Here is a 15,003-nt window from a genome sequence, read left to right on the forward strand (position 1 = left end):
CAGGCAATGCATTATAATACAGATGTATTGTAATGCATTGCAGAGGGGATAGGACCCCCAAAAGTGAACATCATAAATAAAGTAAAGAAAAAAAAAGTACAAAGAAAGTGTTTTAAATAAAAATAAAATTAAAAGGTAAAAAATAAAAAAATGCCCCTTTCCCCTTATTTTATAATAAAAAACTGAAAAAACAAACAAAAAACAAACAAACACACATATTAGGTATCGCCACATCCGTAATGACCGGCTCTATAAATATAACACTGTCACCTCGTCCCACAAAAAATTAGACCCTACCTAAGAGAATCAAAAAAAAAAAAAAGCTATCACTCTCAGACAATGCAGACACTAAAATATGATTATTTTTTGCTTCAAAACTGCTATTATTGTGCTAAAGTGAAAAAATTAAAAAGTATACATATTAGGTATCGTCACGTCCTTAACAACCAGCTCTATAAAAATATCACATGAACTAACCACTAACCAAAAAAAAAAGGTGTAAAAAAAAGCAATTTTTGTCACATTATATCACAAAAATTGCAATAGCAAGTGATCAAAAAGGCGTATGCCCCCCAAAATAGTACCAATCAGACCATCACCTGGTCCCGCAATAAATGAGACCCTACCTAAGAGAGTCGGTCAAAAAACAATTTTTGCTTACCTTGCCTCAGAAAAAAAAGTAATATAGAGCAATTAAAAATCATATGTACCCCAAAATAGTACTAATAAAACTGGCACCTTATCCCGTAGTTTCCAAAATGTGGTCACTTTTTTGAGTTTCTACTGTAGGGGTGCATCAGGGGGGCTTCAAATGGGACATGGCATCTAAAAACCAGTTCAGCTAAATTTGCCTTCCAAAAACCATATGGCGTTCCTTGCCTTCTGTGCCTGCCGTGTGCCTATACAGCAGTTTACAATCACATGTGGGGTGTTTCTGTAAACCGCAGAATCAGGGTAATAAATATTGAGTTTTATATGGCTTTTAACCCTTGCTTTGCTACTGGAAAAAATGGATTAAAATGTAAAATCTGCCAAAAAAGTGAAATTCTGAAATTTCATCTCCATTTTCCATAAATTCTTGTGGAACACCTAAAGGGTTAACAAAGTTTGTAAAATCTGTTTTGAATACCTTGAGGGGTGTAGTTTCTAAAATGGGGTCATTTTTGGGTGGTTTCTATTATGTAAGCCTCACAAAGTGACTTCAGACCTGAACTGGTCCTTAAAAAGTGGGTTTTGTAAATTTTACGAAAAATTTCAAGATTTGCTTTTAAACTTCTAAGCCTTCTAACGTCCCCAAAAAATAAAATGTAATTTTCAAAATGATCCAAACATGAAGCAGACATATGGGGAATGTAAAGTAATTACTATTTTTGGAGGTATTACTATCTATTATATAAGTAGAGAAATTGAAATTAGCTAATTTGCACATTTTTAAAAATTTTTGGTAAATTTGGTATTTTGTTATGAATAAAAATGTTTTTTTTTTAACTCATTTTTAACACTGTCATGAAGTACGATATGTGACGAGAAAACAATCTCAGAATGGCCTGAATAAGTAAAAGCATTTTAAAGTTATTACCACATAAAGGGACACATGTCAGATTTGCAAAAAAATGGCCTGGGCAGGAAGGTGTTAATAGAGCACACTGACAGTGGGTTTAAATTCTACTAATCCCCTATTTTTTGGTAATTTTGGTTTTTGGGCTTTCTTATCCCAGCCCGTCTTTTAACACATTACGACAAATAAAGATTTTTTGTTTTTGTTTTAGCATCCTATCATATCCACTGTAAACTGTGTGCCAGTTTGCACCCAAATCTACTGTGCTAGAGTGGCTTCTTGAGGTATGTCAACTGTCTAAGGCTACTTTCACATTGGCGTTATTGCTATACAATCACAGCAAAATAATTCTGTCCTAATAATACAACCGGCTGCATCCATTCAGAACGGATCCGGGTGTATTATATTGAAAAATGAAGAAACCAGATCTGGCACAAAAAAAAAACATTGTAATTCAATTGGCGCCGGATGCGTTTTTCTCATGTAAAAATAAAAAACGGTTCTGACTTGTTCAGTTTCCCATGCCACACACGAAAACGCTGCTTGCAGAGTATTATTACCTCTCAATCAGCATGCTCTGCTTGTAAGGTGGGATCTGAAAAAGCAACTGCTGCACGAGTTTTGGTGGGTAATGAAGAAGTCTTTCAAGCATCTGAAATGTTCTGTAATGGTCCATAGTGTCACTCTCCAGGACATCGGGACCAGCTCCAGTCTGATCTAAAATGCCACTCTTCAAACGAATACTGACAGCATCACTCACTGTAAAATATAATTATAAGGAGAACAAATCATAAAACTTTGACTTAAAGGGAACCTGTCACCTCCCAAAACCTTCTGAAGCCGCCAGCAGTACCTGCGTGTAGCCAGCAGCGTGTTTCTGATGATGCCTTTCTTCCTGAAGGCAGATGCAGCAAAAGTACTGAAAACGTTGTTTTATCCCCTGCCCGGCGCGCTTCTCCACACATGCTTGAAGTCAGGGAGGCAGCGGCCTCCTTGCTTCAAGTCACGGTAACCACGACCCCTTCCCTGCCCCTTCGCTGTCACTGACAGCGCTTATACACGAGAGTTCGGCAAAGCCAGCCAAACAGCCGGCTGTCAGTCTCAGCGAAGGGGCAGGAAGGGGTCGTGGTTACCGCGACTTGAAGCAAGGAGGCCGCTGCCCCTTTGACTTCAAGCATGTGTGGAGAAGCGCGCCGACAGGGGATAAAGGAACGTTTTCAGTACTTTTGCTGCATCTGCCTTCAGGAAGAAAGGCATCATCAGAAACACACTGCTGGCGGCTTGGGATGGTTTTGGAAGGTGACAGGTTCCCTTTAAAGGAACAATAAACATAGAAAATGCACAAAAAAATATATATATATCCCAGCAACCCCTCCATTCATCTCCTAATTTCACCTCGTTCTGCTTTATCCCATATTACTATTAAAACTAAAAAATATATAAAGAAATCTGCACTCAATGTCCCAGAAGTCTCTTGTTCCTCCACCTCGCTGTCCTGTTTGGATATAAGCCAACCAAATCTGACTTCACATCTGCGTAGTGAACTTCAGCACTGTAATCCGTTCACTGTATCCGGCTACATGTAACATGTTTTGTCCAGCTGAAAGTCTATATATATGCCGGAAAGCGGCAGATTAGTGCCGGATCCCATTGCAGTGAATGGGGATCTAGCAGTGCACGGTGGTGTCCGACTAAGCTGGAGACGGTGAACTCCAGCAGTCTGTTCCTCCACCGGAACAGACTGCCGGAGTTCACAATGCAGATGTGAACCTGGCCTACCTGGAGTAGAAGCGATCCAACTCTGCCTGTCTCACGTACACGGCTGTAGTTTTGGTCCACATCCGAGCCGCAGATTTGGCGGCTCGGATGCGGACCCTTTCACTTCAATGCTGTTAAACAAAACATGCAATGCAACAGCTCACTGCAAACCAAATACAGTACAAAATTGCATCATAATTGCAAATGCTATACTAATAAGTTAGAGATGCTTGGCAAATCGTTTTGTACAAAATTATTTGAGCCCGTCTGCCGCATGTCAAGGCGATCTCTAGTGAGACGGGTTCCTAACACTAAATTTTACCTGTTATGTGCCATGACGGCTATCATATAATTCAGAAAGTGCAAGGTTCCACATGCATGCTGGATCCGCCTGAATTTTCTGTCATTTTTGGTGCCAAAATGGCCTCCATTATATCCACGGAAAGCAGTTACCAGCATGCATGCCGGGCCCACTCCACACCACCCCTGGTGCCAAAAGGTCACCAAGGACTGCAATGAGAGTCCACATACTATCTCTCTCCTGGTGCCAGATGACTTCAGTGAGTGAGGGGAAGCAGGCCAAGCTATATAGGAATCTGCACTTTCTGAATTATATGATAGCCGTCATGGCACATAACAGGTAAAATTTTGTGTTTAGGAACCCGTCTAACTAGAGATCGCCTTGGACGTGCGGCAGACAGGCTCAAATAATTTTGTACAAAACGATTTGCCAAGCATCTCTAACTTATTAGTATAGCATTGCAATTATGATGCAATTTTGTACTTTATTTGGTTTTGCAGTGAGCTGTTGCATTGCATGTTTTGTTTACCAGTCTTGTTCTCAGCCATAGCAACGTGCCCCTGCGCTTTGGGATGTGCTGGACTGACCCCTTTTTCTTTGCAGCTTGTGCTGGAGGTTGTGGCTGCCTCCTTAGTCGTGCACTCCTTCCAGCTCGTCTGCCCCATTGGCTGATTTTAATTAGTGTTAGTATATAGCTTGGCTGCTCCCCCCTCACTCACTGAAGCCATCTGGCACCAGGAGAGAAATAGTGTGTGGACTCTCATTGCAGTCCTTGGTGACCTTTTGGCGCCAGGGGTGGTGTGGAGTGGGCCCGGCATGCATGCTGGTATATGCTTTCCGTGGATATAATGGAGGCCATTTTGGCACCAATAAATTACAGAAATTCAGGCGGATCCAGCATGCATGTGGAACCTGCACTTTCTGAATTATATGATAGCCGTTCATGGCACATAACAGGTAAAATTTTGTGTTAGGAACCCATCTAACTAGAGATCGCCTTGACGTGCGGCAGACGGGCTCAAATAATTTGTACAAAGCGATTTGCCAAGCATCTCTAACTTATTAGTATAACATTTGCAATTATGATGCAATTTTGTACTTTATTTAGTTTGCAGAGAGCTGTTGCATTGCATGTTTTGTTTTAACAGTCTTGTTCTCAGCCATAGCAACGTGCCCCTGCGCTTTGGGATGTGCTGACTGACCCCCTTTTTCTTTGCAGCTTTCACTTCAATGGGGCCGCAAAAGATGCGGACAGCACTCCGTGTGTTGTCCGCATCCGTTGCTCCGTTCCGTGGTCCGCAAAAAAAAGATATACCTGTCCTATTCTTGTCCGCGCTTTGCGGACAAGAATATGCAGTTATATAAAAGGCTGTCCGAGCCGTTCCGCAAAATTGCAGAACGCACACGGACGCCATCCATGTTTTGCGGATCTGCGGTTTCGCGGACCGCCAAAACACACTAACGGTCGTGTGCATGAGGCCAAACACTGCTACCAGATGCAAACTGATCATAACTGATGCTCAAAAAAAGACGGATCAGTTATTTTTAACTCAAACTGATTCTAATACATCCGAAGACTATCTATTAAACTTTGTAATGCTGTTTCCGTACAGCATTTACAATGTATTTGCTTCATGTAGGAAGACTTTGTCTGAAGTTGTGTGAGACTTCGGTAAATGACTTTGGTATTCCTATCTGCGTATTCGGACGAGGCAAAGTTTTAATACACGGAGCAAATACATTGTAAATACTGTACGGCAATAGCATTACAAACAAAGTTTTCTAACGAATCGACTTCGGATCTGTGATCAGAAGCTCGATTCGCTCAAGCCTACTTTTCACAGATCAGAAGAACGGGAAGCTAAATGGTGATGTAACTCAACCTAACCAGCATGGATGAGAGTGGAGGGAGTTGTTCGGGTGAATTTACTACCTGTATATCCATCCAGCCAGAGCTGATAAACCTCTTCATCAATCAGAGTGGTATTTCCAACAACACAATCCAATTCATTGGCCATAGTGAGAACCCCTGTGAAGAGAAAACTTTGGATTAGAAGAATGGCTCCATTTAATGTAACATTTGACAGCAATATGTATGCCTTTTATGTTCGGAGGTCTATCATATGACGGGGACAAGTGAATACAATTGTATCCAGTGTTGGCTTCACAGGAGTGGGATTTTAACCAGATTTTACTTTGGTTATGCTACATGGATTACTAATTGAATAGCTGTCACACATTGATTACAGAAACTTCACTCTACAAAAGGTACCCTCGTGTGGGACACCATCTACAGTGATGTTTGTGAGATGTCTAGATTTCTGCATAAAATTTGACCAAAAACTACATGAGATTTTCAGATAAGTCATAGAAGTAGATCAAGATAACAAAATCAAATGAGCTAAAAGTATTAGATTTAGTCGTTTTTTATTGAGGAAAATGTTCCAATATCATGTCTGTGAGTGGAAAAAGTATGTGAACCTTTAGGCCAGACACAGTGAGCTGAATGCAAGAAACTCACATTGTGTGTCTGAGGTCTCGTTCTGGCTTCTGCTCCTCTGACAGGACTGCACAGGCAAACAAACTTATTTTTTGTCCGCATCTGATCAGAATTTTTTGCAGGTTGGATGTGGACCCATTCACTTTAATTGGGCCACAAAAGATGCGGACAGCACAAAGTGTGCTGTCCGCATCCGTATGTGCGTTCCATGAAATCTGGCAAAATATAGAACATGTTGTTGGCATTACAGACAAGGATAGGGACTGTCTATTATGGCCCGGATGTTCCATTATGTAAAATGCAGAACGCACATGGTTGGTATCCGTGTTTTGTGGATCCGCAATTAGCACACCGCAAAACAGGCAATGGTTATGTGCATGAGCCCTTATACTGATTTATAATGCAATTTAACCCTTAGGCCTCTTTCACACGGGCGTTGCGGGAAAATGTGCGGGTGCGTTGCGGGATGACGTCGCTCCGGTCATCACGTGGTACGTCACATGATCTTTTACCATGGTGATTCACCCCTCCAGCGCTGTTTTACTATGCATTCTGTATTCAGAATGCTATTATTTTCCCTTATAACCATGTTATAAGGGAAAATAATAATGATCGGGTCTCCATCCCGATCGTCTCCTAGAAACCGTGCGTGAAAATCACACCGCATCCGCACTTGCTTGCGGATGCTTGCGATTTTCACGCAACCCCATTCATTTCTATGGGGCCTGCGTTATGTGAAAAACGCACAAAGAGGAGCATGCTGCGATTTTCACGCAACGCAAAAGTGATGCGTGAAAATCACCGCTCGTGTGCACAGCCCCATAGAAATGAATGGGTTGGTATTCAGTGCGGGTGCAATGCGTTCACCTCCCGCATCGCATCCGCGCGGAATACTCGCCCGTGTGAAAGGGGCCTTAGAGTTCTGTGATGTATTGTATAACACTGACATAAAGCAGTCAGAGGAGCAGAGACCAGAACGGGACCTCTCACTGACACATGCATTCCTTGCATTCAACTCGCTTATGTGTGTCAGGCCTTAGGGTATGTTTACACAAATAAAATCTGCCACAGATTTCATTGCAGAAAAAGGACTTTTTCCGCCATGAAATCCGCATTTCTTTGACTTCAATGAAAAGAACATCACCATGTGCATGGTTGCGTTTTTTTTCCACCACTAAATTGAAATCCGCTTCTGAGGTTGCATGTTACTTCTTTAGAGTGGATTGGTAAAGGATTTTGTAAGTTGATTAGAAAGCAGCCTCACCAATTAGCTGTATGAAGAGGATGCAGTGCTTGTACGAGCGCTGCCTTCTCTTGTTTACATGCTCCCTGTCACAATAGCAGCGGTGTGCAGGTGTAATCACTCTCACTTCAATGGAACGGCTCCTTCTTATTGACTTGAATAATTCCACTGGCTCACTGCTGCAATTGTGACAGCGAGCAGGTAAACAATGAAGAGAGGGCTGCACTTGTACCAGTACTGCATCATCTTCAAGCGGCTGATGAGCGGGGGTGCCGGAAGTCAGCCTCTTGCTGATCTGATATTGATGAACTATCAACAGCCAACTCCTTTAATACATTTGCTGTAACATTAGCATAAATGTATTTTTAATTGCATTGTATATATGAAGCATTTATGCATGTAGTTTATGATATTGTGTTTAACCCCTTCGCGCATTTGGACGTAACTGTACGTCCAAATCACAAGTAATTAAGTGCATCTGGTCGTACAGTCACGTCCAAACTGCTTATCAGGGCTCTGCCATCAGCAGTTTGGCACCGATCTCGGCCATTTAACCCTATAGATGCTGCAGTCAGTAGCCGCCCGCGGCATCCATGGGGTTGAGAGGGAGGGAGCTCCCTCTCTCTTCCATCGGGCTGCCACTGCTGTGATGGCAGCGCCCCCGATGGTTGCCATGGCAACCAGATGCCTTACAAAGGGGTCCAGGTTGTCATGTACCTAAGGCTGATTAGACCCTGAGGGTCTGGTCAGCCTTAGTATAAGTGTAGCACTGATTATACAGTGCATTGCAATAGATGACTATTGCAATGCACTCTATTGCAATCAGGCCCATTGGACATTCAAGATCCAAATAGGTCTTTAAAAAAAAAAAAAAAAGGTTAAAAAAGTAAATAAAATAAATAAAAAATAAAATAAAAATTGTCTTTTCTCATATATGTTCATTTATGTCATTAAAAAATGAAATGTATTTTTTTTATTGGTATCGCCGTGTCCATAATTATCTGATCTATAAAAGTATCATGTTACTAATCCCGCACGGTGAACGCTGTAAAAAATAATGTAAAAAACAATGCTGGAATTGCTGTTTTTCTCACCTCACCTCCACAAAAATATAAATAAGGCTACTTTCACACCTGCGTTCAGGTGTCCGCTCGTGAGCTCCGTTTGAAGGGGCTCACGAGCGGCCCTGAACGCATCCGTCCAGCCCTGATGCATTCTCAATGGAGGCGGATCCACTGAGAATGCATCCGCCTGCCAGCGCTCAGCCTCCGCTCCGCTCAGTGAGCGGACACCTGAACGCTGCTTGCAGCGTTCGGGTGTCCGCCTGGCCATGCGGAGGCGAGCGGATCCGTCCAGACTTACAATGTAAGTCAATGGGGACGGATCCGCTTGAAGATGACACCATATGGCTCAATCTTCAAGCGGATCCGTCCCCCATTGACTTTCAATGTAAAGTCTGGACGGATCCGTTCAGGCTACTTTCACACTTAGAAAATTTTCTAAGTTATAATGCAGACGGATCCGTTCTGAACGGATCCAAACGTCTGCATTATAGGAGCGGATCCGTCTGATGAAACATCAGGCGGATCAGCTCCGAACGCTAGTGTGAAAGTAGCCTAACAAGTGATCAAAAAGTCATATGTACCCCAAAATGATACCAATAAAAAACTACAGCCCATTCCACAAAAAACAAGCCCCCACACAGCTACATTTATGAAAAGTAGCTGTAGTATATGGCGATCACAAAAGTGATTTTAATGCTGAAAAAGTTGTAAAACATAAAAAAACTATATAAATTTATATTGCCATAACTGTATCAACCCCACAGAATAAAATTATCATATAATATTTACAGCAAGAGCAGTGTGGATAAAAATCAATGATTTAAACACTTTTGATTTAAAATCGGAATTTTTGAGGAAAATATATACCATCCAAAGATTATTCCATCATGAAATAAAGATTCGTTTTTTAAATTATGTACAAACGGATTCCAAAAAAGTTGGGCACTATACAAATCGTGAATAAAAACTGAATGCAATGATGTGGGACGGTGCCAACTTCTAATATTTTATTCAGAATAGAACATAAATCACGGAACAAAAAGTTTAAACTGAGAAAATGTACCATTTTAAGGGAAAAATATGTTGAATCAGAATTTCATGGTGTCAACAAATCCCCAAAAAGTTGGGACAAGGCCATTTTCACCACTGTGTGGCATCTCCCCTTCTTCTTACAACACTCAGACGTCTGGGGACCGAGGAGACCAGTTTCTCAAGTTTAGAAATAGGAATGCTCTCCTATTCTTGTCTAATACAGGCCTCTAACTGTTCAATCGTCTTGGGCCTTCTTTGTTGCGCCTTCCTCTTTATGATGCGCCAAATGTTCTCTACAGGTGAAAGATCTGGACTGCAGACTGGCCATTTCAGTACCCGGATCCTTCTCCTACGCAGCCATGATGTTGTGATTGATGCAGAATGTGGTCTGGCATTATCTTGTTGAAAAATGCAGGGTCTTCCCTGAAAGAGATGACGTCTGGATGGGAGCATATGTTGTTCTAGAACCTGAATATATTTTTCTGCATTGATGGTGCCTTTCCAGACATGCAAGCTGCCCATGCCACACGCACTCATGCAACCCCATACCATCAGAGATGCAGGCTTCTGAACTGAGCGTTGATAACAACTTGGGTTGTCCTTGTCCTCTTTGGTTCAGATGACATGGCGTCCCAGATTTCCAAAAAGAACTTCGAATCGTGACTCGTCTGACCACAGAACAGTCTTCCATTTTGCCACACTCCATTTTAAATGATACCTGGCCCAGTGAAAACGCCTGAGCTTGTGGATCTTGCTTAGAAATGGCTTCTTCTTTGCACTGTAGAGTTTCAGCTGGCAACGGCGGATGGCACGGTGGATTGTGTTCACTGACAATGGTTTCTGGAAGTATTCCTGAGCCCATTCTGTGATTTCCTTTACAGTAGCATTCCTGTTTGTGGTGTAGTGTCGTTTAAGGGCCCGGAGATCACAGGCATCCAGTATGGTTTTACAGCCTTGACCCTTACGCACAGAGATTGTTCCAGATTCTCAGAATCTTCGGATGATGTTATGCACAGTTGATGATGATAGATGCAAAGTCTTTGCAATTTTTCGCTGGGTAACACCTTTCTGATATTGCTCCACTATCTTTCTGCACAACATTGTGGGAATTGGTGATCCTCTACCCATCTTGGCTTCTGAGAGACACTGCCAGTCTGAGAAGCGCTTTTTATACCCAATCATGTTGCCAATTGACCTAATTAGTGTTAATTGGTCTTCCAGCTCTTCGTTTTTGCTCAAATTTACTTTTTCCAGCCTCTTATTGCTATTTGTCCCAACTTTTTTGGGATTTGCTGACACCGTGAAAATTGGAATCAACGTATTTTTCCTTTAAAATGATACATTTACTCGGATTAAACGTTTGATCTGTCATCTACGTTCTATTACAAATAAAATATTGACATTTGCCATCTCCACATCATTGCATTCAGTTTTTATTCACAATTTGTTTAGTGTCCCAACTTTTTGGGAATCCGGTTTGTAGAATAAGGCCTCATGCACACGACCGTTGTGTGCATCCGTGGCCGTTGTGCCGTTTTCCGTTTTTTTTCGCGGACCCATTGACTTTCAATGGGTCCGCGGAAAAATCGTAAAATGCACCGTTTTGCAGCCGAGACCGTGATCCGTGTATCCTGTCCGTCCAAAAAATATGACCTGTCCTATTTTTTTGACGGACAACAGTTCACGGACCCATTCAAGTCAATGGGTCCGTGAAAGAACACGGATGCACACAAGATTGGCATCCGTGTCCGTGGCCGTAGGTTACTTTAATACAGACGGATCCGAAGATATCTCTGCATAAAAGCTTTTTCAGAGCTGAGTTTTCACTTCGTGAAAACTCAGAACCGACAGTATATTCTAACACAGAGGCATTCCCATGGTGATGGGGACGCTTCAGGTTAGAATATACTAAAAGAACTGTGTACATGACTGCCCCCTGCTGCCTGGCAGGTGCTGCCAGGCAGCAGGGGGCAGCCCCCCCCCTTTAGTTAACACATTGGTGGCCAGTGCGGCCGGCCTCCCTCCCCTGTAGTTAACTCGTTGGTAGCCAGTGGGCCCCCCTCCCTCCCCTGTAGTTAACTCGTTGGTGGCCAGTGGGCCCCCCCCTCCCTCCCCTGTAGTTAACTCGTTGGTGGCCAGTGGGCCCTCTCCCCTCCCTCCCCCTCCTAATTAAAATCTCCCCCCCCCTATCATTGGTGGCAGCGGAGTACCGATCAGAGTCCCAGTTTAATCGCTGGGGCTCCGATCGGTAACCATGGCAACCAGGACGCTACTGCAGTCCCGGTTGCCATGGTTACTTAGCAATTTGTAGAAGCATTATACTTACCTGCGAGCTGCGATGTCTGCGTCCGGCCGGGAGCTCCTCCTACTGGTAAGTGACAGGTCATTAAGCAATGCGCCGCACAGACCTGTCACTTACCAGTAGGAGGAGCTCCCGGCCGGACGCAGACATCGCAGCTCGCAGGTAAGTATAATGCTTCTACAAATTGCTAAGTAACCATGGCAACCGGGACTGCAGTAGCGTCCTTGTTGCCATGGTTACCGATCAGAGACCCAGCGATTAAACTGGGACTCCGATCGGTACTCTCCGCTGCCACCAATGATAGGAGATTTTAATTAGGAGGGGGAGGGAGGGGAGAGGGCCCACTGGCCACCAACGAGTTAACTACAGGGGAGGGAGGGGGGGGCCCACTGGCCACCAACGAGTTAACTACAGGGGAGGGAGGGGGGCCGGCCGCACTGGCCACCAACGAGTTAACTACAGGGGAGGGAGGGGGGGGCCCACTGGCCACCAACGAGTTAACTACAGGGGAGGGAGGGGGGCCGGCCGCACTGGCCACCAACTAGTTCACTATAGGGGAGGGGGGCCGGCCGCACTGGCCACCAACTAGTTAACTACAGGGGAGGAAGGGGGGGCCCACTGGCCACCAACGAGTTAACTACAGGGGAGGGAGGGGGGGGGCGGCCGCACTGGCCACAATGTGTTAACTACAGGGGGAGGGGGCTGCCCCCTGCTGCCTGGCAACACCTGACAGGCAGCAGGGGGCAGTGATGTACACAGTTCTTTTAGTATATTCTGACCTGAAGCGTCCCCATCACCATGGGAACGCCTCTGTGTTAGAATATACTGTCGGATTTGAGTTTCACGATCGAACTCATATCCGACAGTATATTCTAACAGAGGCGTTCCCATGGTGATGGGGGCGCTTCAAGTTAAAATATACCATCGGATTGGAGAAAACTCCGATCCTATGGTATATTAACTCCTGACTTTACATTGAAAGTCAATGGGGGACGGATCCGTTTGAAATTGCACCATATTGTGTCAACGTCAAACGGATCCATCCCCACTGACTTGCATTGTAATTCAGGACGGATCCGTTTGGCTCCGCACGGCCAGGCGGACACCAAAACGACTTTTTTTTCATGTCCGTGGATCCTCCAAAAATCAAGGAAGACCCATGGACGAAAAAAACGGTCACGGAAAAAACGGAACCCGTTTTTGCGGATCGCAAAAAAATACGGTCGTGTGCATAAGGCTGTACTTGGACTCCCATATTGTTGAATGGATTAGGCAGTGGCTGAGGGACAGACAACAGAGGGTTGTAGTCAATGGAGTATATTCAGACCAAGGTCTTGTTACCAGTGGGGTACCTCAGGGATCTGTTCTGGGACCCATATTGTTTATATCTTTATCAGCGAAATTGCAGAAGGCCTCGATGGTAAGGTGTGTCTTTTGCTGATGACACAAAGATTTGTAACAGGGTTGATGCTCCTGGAGGGATACACCAAATGGAAAAGGATTTAGGAAAACTAGAGGAATGGTCAAAAATCTGGCAACTAAAATTTTATGTTGATAAGTGCAAGATAATGCACCTGGGGCGTAAAAACCCAAGAGCAGAATATAAAATCAGTGATACAGTCCTAACCTCAGTATCTGAGAAAAGGGATTTAGGGGTCATTATTTCAGAAGACTTAAAGGGCTTCTGTCACCCCCCAAAAGTCATTTTTCATTTTGGGCTAATTAAATCCTTAGTGCGATTATTCAATATATAGAGCTTTTACCTTTTTCTGTGGCTTATAATATGTTAATTACCTGGCTACCAGCAAGTAGGGCGGTTGCTTGCTGGTAGCCGCCGCATCCTCCTTTAAAAAAAAACACCCCCTCCTCCTGTTGATTGACAGGACCAGCGAGTGCTCTCCTCCTCCGGCTGGCCCTGTCTGCGTTCCAAAAATCACGCCTGCGCCGTACCGGTCTTAAGTCGGCGCAGGCGCACTGAGAGGAGGACGCTCGCTCGGCCGCTCCTTCCTCAGTGCGCCTGCGCCGATGACGTTACATCTACACCCGGCGCAGGCGCACTGAGGAAGGAGCGGCCGAGCGAGGGTCCTCCTCTCAGTGTGCCTGCGCCGACTTAAGACCGGTACGGCGCAGGCGCGATATTTGGAACGCAGACAGGGCCAGCCGGAGGAGAGCGCTCGCTGGCCCTGTCAATCAACAGGAGGAGGGGCGTTTTTTTGAAAGGAGGATGCGGCGGCTACCAGCAAGCAACCCCCCTACTTGCTGGTAGCGAGTTAATTAACATATTATAAAAGTGCGGTTTTTAACCACCTCAGCTCCCCTAGCTTAAACCCCCTTAACCACCTCAGTCCCCCTAGCTTAAACACCCTTAATGACCAGACCACTTTTTGCACTACACTACTTTCACCGTTTATTGCTCGGTCATGCAACTTACCACCCAAATGAATTTTACCTCCTTTTCTTCTCACTAATAGAGCTTTAATTTGGTGGTATTTCATTGCTGCTGACATTTTAACTTTTTTTTGTTATTAATCGAAATTTAACAAACTTTTTGCAGTATAACTACCCCACAAGTGACCCCATTTTGGAAAGAAGACACCCCAAGGTATTCCATGAGGGGCATGGCGAGTTCCTAGAATTTTTTGTCACAAGTTAGTGGAAAATGAGACTTTGTAAGGAAAAAAAAAAAAAAAATCATCATTTTCCGCTAACTTGTGACAAAAAATAAAAAGTTCTATGAACTCACTATGCCCATCAGCGAATACCTTAGGGTGTGTACTTTCCGAAATGGGGTCATTTGTGGGGTGTTTGTACTGTCTGGCCATTGTAGAACCTCAGGAAACATGACAGGTGCTCAGAAAGTCAGAGCTGCTTCAAAAAGTGGAAATTCACATTTTTGTACCATAGTTTGTAAACGCTATAACTTTTACCCAAACCATTTTTCTTTTACCCAAACATTTTTTTTTTTAATCAAAGACATGTAGAACAATAAATTTAGAGAAAAATTTATATATGGATGTCGTTTTTTTTGCAAAATTTTACAACTGAAAGTGAAAAATGTCATTTTTTTGCAAAAAAATCGTTAAATTTCGATTAATAACAAAAAAAGTAAAAATGTCAGCAGCAATGAAATACCACCAAATGAAAGCTCTATTAGTGAGAAGAAAAGGAGGTAAAATTAATTTGGGTGGTAAGTTGCATGACCGAGCAATAAACGGTGAAAGTAGTGTAGGTCAGAAGTGTAAAAA

The 15,003-nt window shown here is 43.7% G+C and overlaps 1 protein-coding gene across 2 annotated transcripts in view; it reads right to left on the minus strand.

Annotated features, from left to right (window-relative positions):
* The window catches only part of LOC120980924 (FGF1 intracellular binding protein), a 177,389-nt gene that overhangs the window by 136,488 nt on the left and 25,898 nt on the right, over positions 1-15,003 (minus strand). For both annotated transcript variants that reach the window (XM_040410302.1, XM_040410304.1), the window contains exons 2-3: positions 5,551-5,646; positions 2,119-2,317 (exon numbers count right to left, since the gene is read on the minus strand). In XM_040410302.1, coding sequence (XP_040266236.1) covers positions 2,119-2,317; positions 5,551-5,635 — 284 coding nt within the window. In that variant the 5' untranslated portion in view covers positions 5,636-5,646. The remainder of the gene's footprint in view (positions 1-2,118; positions 2,318-5,550; positions 5,647-15,003) is intronic.

Source organism: Bufo bufo, chromosome 10 (genome assembly GCF_905171765.1).
Source record: "Bufo bufo chromosome 10, aBufBuf1.1, whole genome shotgun sequence".
Lineage (NCBI taxonomy): Eukaryota > Metazoa > Chordata > Amphibia > Anura > Bufonidae > Bufo > Bufo bufo.